This window comes from Mytilus edulis, chromosome 7 (genome assembly GCF_963676685.1).
Source record: "Mytilus edulis chromosome 7, xbMytEdul2.2, whole genome shotgun sequence".
Classification (NCBI taxonomy): Eukaryota; Metazoa; Mollusca; class Bivalvia; order Mytilida; family Mytilidae; genus Mytilus; species Mytilus edulis.
Window position 1 is genome coordinate 90,749,022 of NC_092350.1, and position 10,130 is coordinate 90,759,151.

General features: G+C 33.1%; 1 protein-coding gene across 1 annotated transcript in view; it reads left to right on the forward strand.

Moving 5' to 3' along the window:
• LOC139483493 (uncharacterized) overlaps window positions 1–8,244 on the forward strand; it is a 90,514-nt gene extending 82,270 nt beyond the window's left edge. The window contains exons 12-14 of the mRNA XM_071267515.1: window positions 1,490–1,758; window positions 5,677–5,704; window positions 7,504–8,244. Of these exons, the coding sequence (XP_071123616.1) occupies window positions 1,490–1,758; window positions 5,677–5,704; window positions 7,504–7,895 (689 nt within the window). The 3' untranslated portion in view covers window positions 7,896–8,244. The remainder of the gene's footprint in view (window positions 1–1,489; window positions 1,759–5,676; window positions 5,705–7,503) is intronic.
• Window positions 8,245–10,130: the final 1,886 nt, after the last annotated feature.

The following is a 10,130-nucleotide window of genomic DNA, read 5'->3' on the forward strand; positions in this document are numbered from 1 at the left end:
TCAGATACTATAAGCAATAGGTCTAGTATATTCGGTGTGTGGAAGGACAAAATGTGTACATGTCCAACTGGCCGGGTGTCATCTGACCTTGACCTCATTTTCATGGTTAAGTGGTTATGGTTAAGTTTTTGTGTTTTGGTCTGTTTTTCTTATACTGTATGCTATAGGTCTACTATATATGGAATGATTGAAAGGTGTACATGTCGATCTGGCAGGAAATGTATTGAAATATTTTATGATGTATATGTCAGTCTTGCAGGTTTTCTGTGACCTTGACCTCATGGTCACGGTTCATGGCTGAGTGTTTTTGTGTTTTCTTTTAAACTTTGATCATGTTTCCTATCATGATTTTCTTGGAAGAGGATTGCTGCTCACAAGGAAGCTATTACACCAAGAGGTCCAAGTAGTGAAGTTGAAATCATCTCTATGTAAATATTACGGAGGCCATGACGAGCTGACCATTATGGAATAACCGTTTCACAGATGATATCGGATATGTTCCTATGTTGTAGCTACAATACCCTTCCCTTTTTAGAAGTGTGACCTACCGTATTAAACAATTTACCAGATGTGTAAGAACATTAAGCAACTTGACGGTGGTCAAATATGGAGCAGGATTTGCTGACCCTTCCGGAGCACCTGAGATCATCCCAATTTTTTGTTTGGGTTCGTGATGCTTAGTCTTTAGTATTCTATGCTGTGTCTTATGTACTATTATTTGTATGTTTGTCTTTTTATTCCTAGCCATGTCGTTGTCAGTTTATTTTCAACGTATGAGTTTCACTATCCTTCTGATATTTGTCGTCCCTCTTTTAAGCAATAGGTCAACTATATTTAGAACGGAAGAATTATTAGCGGTACGTGTCTGCCTGGCACTGTTCGTCTGACCTTGGCCTGATTTATTGTTATGGTTCATTGGTCAATTCTTGGTTAAGTCTGTTTCTTAAAAACTATTATCAATAGGTCAATTGTATTTAGTGTATTAGATAGTTGTAAGGTGTACATGTTTTTCTTGTTTGGTTTTCATAACCTTGAACTCATTGACTTTGATCATTTTATGTTTATGTGATAGCTGAAGAAAAGCCTTATATTTAGGACTATCAACTTATTAACAATGATTAGTAAATAAAGCGAGATATTTCAGTGTGTGTGCACTCTTGTTTATACTGGATTTTTTTTTCTTTTAATGTTACTTTTAGAAAGAAAGCTAGGTAAGGGACACAATTTTTTTATTTTTATTTTTCGAAAGCATGTTTCAAAATTAACCTATCTTCTCAAATTTTATTTCAAAATTCAATCTTGTAGACTTTCTTTTTATTCGGTGATCCATACTTTTTATTATATTTATAAAAAAAGATGAATACTTTCTGTGTTTTTGCTTCACAGATAGGACAACCATAAATAATATAATTGCTATTAATAGGGTTATTGTTTACAGTACTGTTTGTGATTTTACTTTTGCATTATGTAGCAATTTATTCAAATTTAGGTTTACAAGAAGATGCCTTGAATCAAATTCCAAGTGATATTGAACTTCAACGATTTTCATCACGATGTGAGGAAATGTTAATACGAGAGTTGGCTATACATCTTGGCATTACTTTGCACGAATGGGAAAAGTTTAGATCTGATTATGAATTTGTCGACATTGTAAAGTATAGAGTACTGGTCACCTGGAGAGAAAAGTATTCAGGAAGGTTCAGTAACATAGCAAAAGCTTTACAAGATATGGATTTGACTACCCACACACTGTGTCAGGTAAACTATTATACTGCACTTATCAATTTATACTTTGTACATGTATAACCCTAGAAAGAGGAATGATACGTATTCTAAATTGGCCCTTGAATTGCAAAAAGAACATCGCATTACAAAACTGGGGCAATTCGATTAACAATTGGTGCTATAAGATATATTTTTTTTTTCTCATTTTCTATTTCCCTTTTTTATACAATACATGTATGTTTACATTTTCTGTTTTTTTTTTTAAGGTTAGTTACATGTATTAAATGAATCGCCTGATATATTATTTGCAAACAATATTTGTTAGAACAAGTTTCACAATTGAGGTTTGTGCCCAACCATTTTTAATATCAATTAGTTTTGATGAAATGACATGAGTATATACGTTTAACTTAAATACTGTGTATGACCTTGATGTGTTCTACATGGTTTTGTTTTGTCATTAAATTGTTACTGTCAATTTAGAGTTACTACTTTTAGAATGCACACCCCAATGAACTTAACATTTCAAATAACGTACGCAAAGATCAAAAATATATTAGTTGTGATTAAAACAATTTAAGTATTTAACTTTTCTTCAGTATGTTAAGCAGACGTATTATTCTCTTTCCCAATTTATAATTAGTATTCTACTGACAAAGTCAAAAGGTTTGCAATATGTCTGTCTGCATATCCGTCAGTCTTGCAAATACGTTTTCCATACTTTTTATTCATTCTTAGATATATTACTTTCACATGATTGATACTTGGTATATAGTTTTGTCATGACCAGTAACAGACCAATTTCAAATTTTCTTGCAGTCTGGTGATTTGTTTTGCAGAGTTCTGGTCCTAAGCAATTTACACATATACTCGGTTTTCCACACTTTTTTTCATCATGTTTGTTTATATTTATTCGATATTTGTAAAAAAAAAAGCCATGACACGTACTAGTTGAAGTAAAATGTGTTTAATGGTAGGAGACTAGGTATTACTGTGCTGGACTAATTATTACATGTATTATGCGGTAGGGGAATATGTACTAAACGTAGTGATACTTATTATCTAGTAGAGGACTATGTATAGACAATAACTATTATTAACCAAAAGGGGACTATGTATTCCAATGTAGTACCCTCAAATTGCTTGTTTTTGTAATCATTCAGCATGCAGATATGTGTTTTAACCGGTAGAGAACTATGTAATGCTATGCCATACTCTCTGAATGCTTTTCATTTTATTTATCATGCCTGTAGATATATTTATTAACCAGTAGGCGACTATGTATTGGCACGCAGTACTCTCAGAATGCCTTTTTTTGTAATCATCCTGTCTGTAGATGACTATGTATTGCCATACAGTACTTATTATTAATCGGTGGGAGAATATCTATTCCACTGTAGTTCTAATTATACGCGGTAGGGGAGTTTGCCTTGCCATGTAGTTGTAATTATTAACGTGAAAAGCACTGTGTTCCCAAGCAACATTAATTATCAAACGGTTAGATACTTATTTTGCCATGTGGTTCTAATTATAACCAGAAAGGGATTATGTAAAGCTGTTGATGTTGATGGCTCTGTATTGCTTCAGCTTCATCTTCGAACTTCATTTGCCTTTTTTAACTTGTTTTTTATTCGAGCACCAATGATTGGTCTTATGTGGACTAAATGCAGGGATGGTGCAGATACTTAATTTCAATCCAGATGTATATGTTGAAATTATTTATTGCAATGCAGTATTTAGCTATATTAGCATACAGTACTAAGTATTAACCAACAAGGACTATGTATTGGCATGCAGTTCTAATTACTTTACGGTATAACACTATGTACTGCCATGAAGAACTAACCATTAACCATAAGGGGACTATGTATTAGCATGCAGCATTTATCATAAACTGGTAGGGGACTATTTCCAAACGTAAGAAATAAAGAATGCTTGTTTTGTTATTCTGTCTATAGATATAGTGTTTCGGTACTGGACTATGTATTGCCTTGTACAATGGTCATGATCACTGATATGAAAAGACGTTTTGTGTTAAATTGGTTTCATTAGAATAACTTAAGTTCCTTGTGATTGGTTGTGAATAAAAATGGAACATAAATAAAGGCAAAAGTAGTATACCGCTGTTCAAAACTCGTAAATTTATGGACAAAAAAAATCGGGGTAACAAACTAAATCTGCGGGAAATGCATTAAATATAAGAGGAGAACAACGACACAACACTGAAATGTAATACACAGAAATGGATAAGCATTAGACCAAATCCGATGAGAATAACAAATATAAAATAAAAACTAAATACATGAATTTTGGATAGAAAAGTACCGTGACACGTCTTATAGTACTGTGAATTCACACTCAAATACAAAAAAAACACACAACGTTAAAATGTAACACACAGAAACGAACTATAATATAGCATGGCCATATTCCTGACTTGGAACAGAACATTTCTAAAGAAAAAAGATGGTGGGTTGAACATGGTTTTGTGGCGTGTCAAACCTCGCACTTTAATGGCAATGTTAAATATAACATTAAAATGACAACATAATATTACAGGACTACAATACAAATAAATAGGAGAACATATTAGACAAAGAAACACATGAATAATAGCTAACAAAAGGCATGAGGTTTAAAATTCAATACGCCCGAAACGCGCCTCGTCCACACAAGACTCACCAGTGACGCCCAGATATAAAAGTTCAAAATTAAAAAAAAGTACAAAGTTGTACAGCACTGAAGTTCAAAAGATCAAAACGGTTGTGCAAAATACGGCTAGGGTTTTCTGCTTTAGACATGTGGGATAAGAACAATTTATGCTATTGCAAACAGTAATTGTTTTCAAATCTTATCTTTTCGAATATAAAAGATATACATGATAACAACTGAAGTATTAACTAATTACAGAAAACAAAACCCGGATACATTACGAAGACCAACACAAAAAAACAGACACACCCTACCTAGTCAAGACATATAAAATTAGGTTAATCAATAGATTCATGTCAAGTTACAGTAAATGGGCTTTTTTAACCTTTTGCATACATCTGGTTCTTTGAACTTAAAATGATTTTTGTTTCTGAAATATTACTGAGTTAATTCCTTCAAAACAGATAAAAAAAGTGTATAGAACGCGATAAGCGACAACAATGTTCTTAAGTTTGTCTTAAATTTTAAAATCTCAAATTTTGTATGCCTACGTTTTTATTAAAATAAATTATATTGTTGGTACATGAATTTCTGATACAAAAGAATCCGTTTTCAATGTACATATCATTTAAAAGATTGTTCTGGGTAAAACAAAATGCAACACAACGTCCAATTAAAAATAACGTTAAATGCTGTACAGCGATGTTTTTACTTTTTTTGCAACTAACCAAATAACTTATTTGGTAAAAGGATAAATGCATTTTTTTTTTCGATTTTCAGTTATAGTTCAGCCATACCACGATGTATGACAAATAGTATCAAAATCTGTGAATAGCCAAACCCTTTACTGTTCTTTGACCTTAAAACTAAAGACCATTGAATATATTTTATGATTGTTTTGAGAATTGTCCCTGTTTTTTTTTCTCCCTTGCTGATTTGAGGGAAAATTGTGCAGATAGACAACATAATAAACAGTAAGTCGGCTAAAGTTCCAAGTTCAAGATCAGTGTTACAAAAAATGAAATATTTTGACCTATGAGTGGTAATATCAATTTAGTGTCTTCTTAGTCTTTTTTAGAAGATGTTGGTTTCCTTGTAAACTATCAGTGACATATAAGATTAAACATTTTTATCGCATTTATTCTTATATTATTTCAGTAAAAGAGCAACGGTCTTGATCATGAAATACCATTTACAAGTCAGTTAGGGTAGAGGTCAACAACATTTAGACATATACAGAAACTAAACTACACTAAAACTGTTGTTCATTTCTGTAATAGCTTCCAACGTATTTTGTAGGTTAAAAGAATCAGACAAGGTCATTGTGGTATGTATTTAAACAATATCTGGTTATAATTACCATTGAAGCCTTAATATGATGTAATTTTGATAGTGGGATGCCAACTATTTATACATACACTTATACTTTAATAAATGTGTGGACCGGCTTGTGTTTTATAAATAAAGTGCATCCTGGAATGAAACCATTACATTGTATTCGTTGATCTGTTTCCAGTACCTTGTATTCGTTGATCTGTTACCAGTATCTTGTATCCAATGATCGGTAACAAGAACCTTTTATTCGTTGATATGTCACCAATACCTTGTATTCGTTGATATGTAATGAGTACCTTGTATTAGTTGATATGTAACCAATACCTTGCATCCGTTGATATGCAACGAGTACCTTGTATTCGTTGATATGTAACCAATACCTTGCATTCGTTGATATGTAACGAGTACCTGGTATTAGTTGATCTGTTACCAGTACCTTGTATTCGTTGATCTGTTACCAGTACCTTGTATTCGTTGATCTGTTACCAGTACCTTGTATCCAATGATCTGTAACAAGAACCTTTTATTCGTTGATATGTCACCAATACCTTGTACTCGTTGATATGTAACCAATACCTTGCATTCGTTGATATGTAACGAGTACCTTGTATTCGTTGATATGTAACCAAAACCTTGCATTCGTTGCTATGTAACGAGTACCTTGTATTCGTTGATATGTAACCAATACCTTGTATTCGTTGATATGTAACAAGTACATTTGTACCTTGTATTCGTTGATATGTAACAAGTACCTTGTATTCGTTGATATGTAACCAATACCTTGCATTCGTTGACCGTTTAGTAGGATGCAATGTTAGATCATGAACTGTTTGTATGTATAATATAGTCTGTAACCAATATACTGCATTCTTAGATCTTAGATAAGTCCAACATAAACTGACAAAACTGGGGCTGAAAAAGGTAAACAGACAAACACACAAACATGAAAATAGAACACTAATTGCTGAGCATTCGCGAAACAGATATTCCATAGCGGACAACCAACTAGTGATACAGTCCGTAAAACTTGCAAAAAAATGAGTTTTAACTTTACCACTTGGACCTTTTGGTTTAATGTGTTCCTTTTTATGCGCAGTAACCCTTTAAAAGAAATCATATTGGGATTTAAAATGTAAAATAACAAAAATACCAAACTCTGAGGAAATATCCCAGAATATCGCATAACGCAGTATCGACAGTAACATGCATATTTTAGTCCGTACAGTGCATTCTATGATCTATAACCAGTTATATGATATGCAATCAGTTAATTGTATTCCTTTTGTAAACCTGTAATATGTATCTATTGATCTTTAGCCAGAAACATGCATTCTTTTATTTGTAACCTGTTACATGCATCCTTTGACTAAGATAACTGTTATTTCTTCAGCACACAGATATTACTTGATCGACTCTAAATGAGGTTGTTTTAACCATACAATGGTCATATTTGAGCGTTCAGTGATCTTAAGATAGAAACAATGAATCGCTGGTAACATCAAATTGAAATATAGTACACATGTTCATTATGATCTAAACCTGAAAACTATAATTAAATAAAAAAAAGATTTGGCCCTAATTGTATGGTTCACTGAGCATATACATGTAATGATAAATGCAGTTTGACATAACGTGGTTGCCATGTCAACATAAGACTAACTATGCAAATTCATTGTGGAGTGAACATAAAATAATATGCAGAATACAATTTTGACCCTGAATTCAAGATTCAATAAGTAAGGAATATGATAGTGCCAGTAATAATGCATACCATTGTTATTGTTATTACAGTTATCAATGACGAATACATGGATTTGATACCAACAGATGAAATACTAGATAAACTGGCACACGTAATAGGTACAGTATCCTTCCAACTGGGTATAGAATTAGGACTACCTATAACATCGATAGATATTATTCAGTACAACAATGGGCGGGATTTAGTAGCACAATGTAAAGATATATTATTCCAATGGAGAGAAGACCAGAGAGTCCGGCCAACTATACGTGTTCTGGTCCAAGCTCTGGTAAATATTGATAGAGGTGCTAAATGTTTGGAGGAAATCATTAAAACCGTTGGTGTGAAGAAATACACCCAACACGAGGAAGTTGAGGAGGAGAAGGAAGGAAAAGTTAAAACTCTAATGAAAAAACTGAATCCTTTTCAGAAGAAGAAATAGAAAATATGTTTCAGTTAGTCTTTGTTTTTATTGTAACCATGTTTTTAAATCATGTTTGTTAATTTTGGGGAACAGTATTGAGTATGTAAAAAGCCTACTGTGGTTTTCGTCTTATCAATAGCAACTTATATGAAAACATAATTCAAAACCACAAATACAAACAAATACAAATTTGAACAAAAAGTTTTTGGCTCTATCACATTTTAACAAGGGTTTCAAAGAGTATGTTCATGTAATCTTAATATACAATACATTTAAAATACCTGAAGTATATTAACTGCTGTGTTGTGTTTTTTAGTATGGTTACATATTATACTTTTACACAGATTGAAGGAATTTTTTTGTTTTGTTATAGTGTTGTGCAGTTAGAATTGTAAATACAGCTGTTTCTTAAACTACGCCCCTTTTGAGGTGGCATACAATATCCATAGATAACAAATTTTGTAGTACTGGTTCCCAGATATGATCTCTCATCTCGTAAAAACATAACAGTAAATACACATATGCATATCGGTCAAATTGAAATCTGTGTAAAACCCTAAGTCTAGGATGGTGGAGTACAGAATTTGAGATCTCGTTATTACGGCTATGAGACAACGCCCCATTAGAGACCAAACGATATAAAAGTTAACAACCAGTTTAAAATAATTGTGTCGATGCCAACTGAAAATTTCCATTTTATTGAGATAACAATTTCATTGTAAATTTCGCCTCAATTTATCTTTAGCAACATGTTGGATATTATAACAAGAGTTGAAACTTCTATCTTAAAAAAAACAAAAAAAAACAAGTCTCACCTTTTAAAGTAGAGGTTTGTTGTTGTTTCTTTAGTTTTCTGTGTTGTATTTTCAGTGACTGACTTTATTGTTCTTTTATGCTATTGCTTCTTTCTATTCGTTGTTGCCAGAAACAAAGAGTATTCATTTAGTATGTTCAGTGTTGTTTTAAGGAATAGAGAATATGAACCATTATCGTTATTTAGTGTATTTTCCCCTAGCTATAAACTGATTATAAATTGTCTGTCAAGCTTTTGGATATGTCTCGGTCTTATCTCAATTGGAAAACAATGGATATTTCATTATTGTTTATAAAATTAACGTCACAACCGGGCAATCAACCATATTATGAATCCCATCTCCAACTACATAACATTAGACAATGAGTCATGTTCTATAGCTTAAGATGTATAATGTTGATAATAATTGTCTATTGCCTACTTGCTATCTGTATTTCCCCTGTTTAGCTAACCTGATTGATAGATCTAACGCTTCTATCATCTTACATTTATCGTCCGTCGTCGCAATGCTGATTTTTACCTATTATTTTGCAATTTGCCTTAAGTGATAAACATAAGACCCATTGGTGGACTTCGGCTGTTGTCTGCTCTTTGGTAGGAATTTTGACTCTTTGAAATATTTTCCATTTCCATTATCAATGTTATCATAACTGATAAATAGACAGTTACATATCTAAAAGTGAGCAGCAAGACACGATTTACTTACAAGCCAAATTTTGCCGATGAAGTTAGTGGACTTTTACTTTTAAAGGGATTGTTTTAAACCCCATTTTTTATTATGAACAAAAACTAAAGGAGACCTAGAGAGAAACTAAACAATTTCTATAAATGGTCAGCAATAAAACAAAATTCTATGATTTCTATTCATAGACCAAGGTGACCGACTCAGGCAACTTAAACACTCTAGTTTCACCTAGATACTGTTGTCTAATGCGGGGTTCACACATTGCTGATTATTGCTCCAGTTGTATCAGACAGCGATACGACACGAAATGTAAAAAAAGTCGGAATACTATCCTTAATTATCTGGAATGTCCTATCATTGTCTGAACTAAGTCGTTTAAGTTCGTAACAGATTCCTGCGGGTCGGGAAGGGTCCGAATAGTTCGGCGAAGCACCACGACAGTTATATGCGTCCCTTAACATTCGGGGACACTCAGCCGATTGTGTGTAGTTGGATTACAATCGTGCCTATGTCGTGACAGATTCTGTTGTATCGGATCATAATCCTAACGATGTTCTGTGTATTCCGGACGTTGTCCTGTGGAACGGGAATGATCTGGAGAAATTTTTCATTGCTGTTTCTCTGCCGATTGAGTTCAGATTGCATCCATATCTTGTCGATTGCGAACCGTTGTTGCCGAAACCGTTCCGGAACAGTCCCGTTATTAATACGAAATTCGTCAATGATACCCACGTCAGAGTCCCGACAATTACAG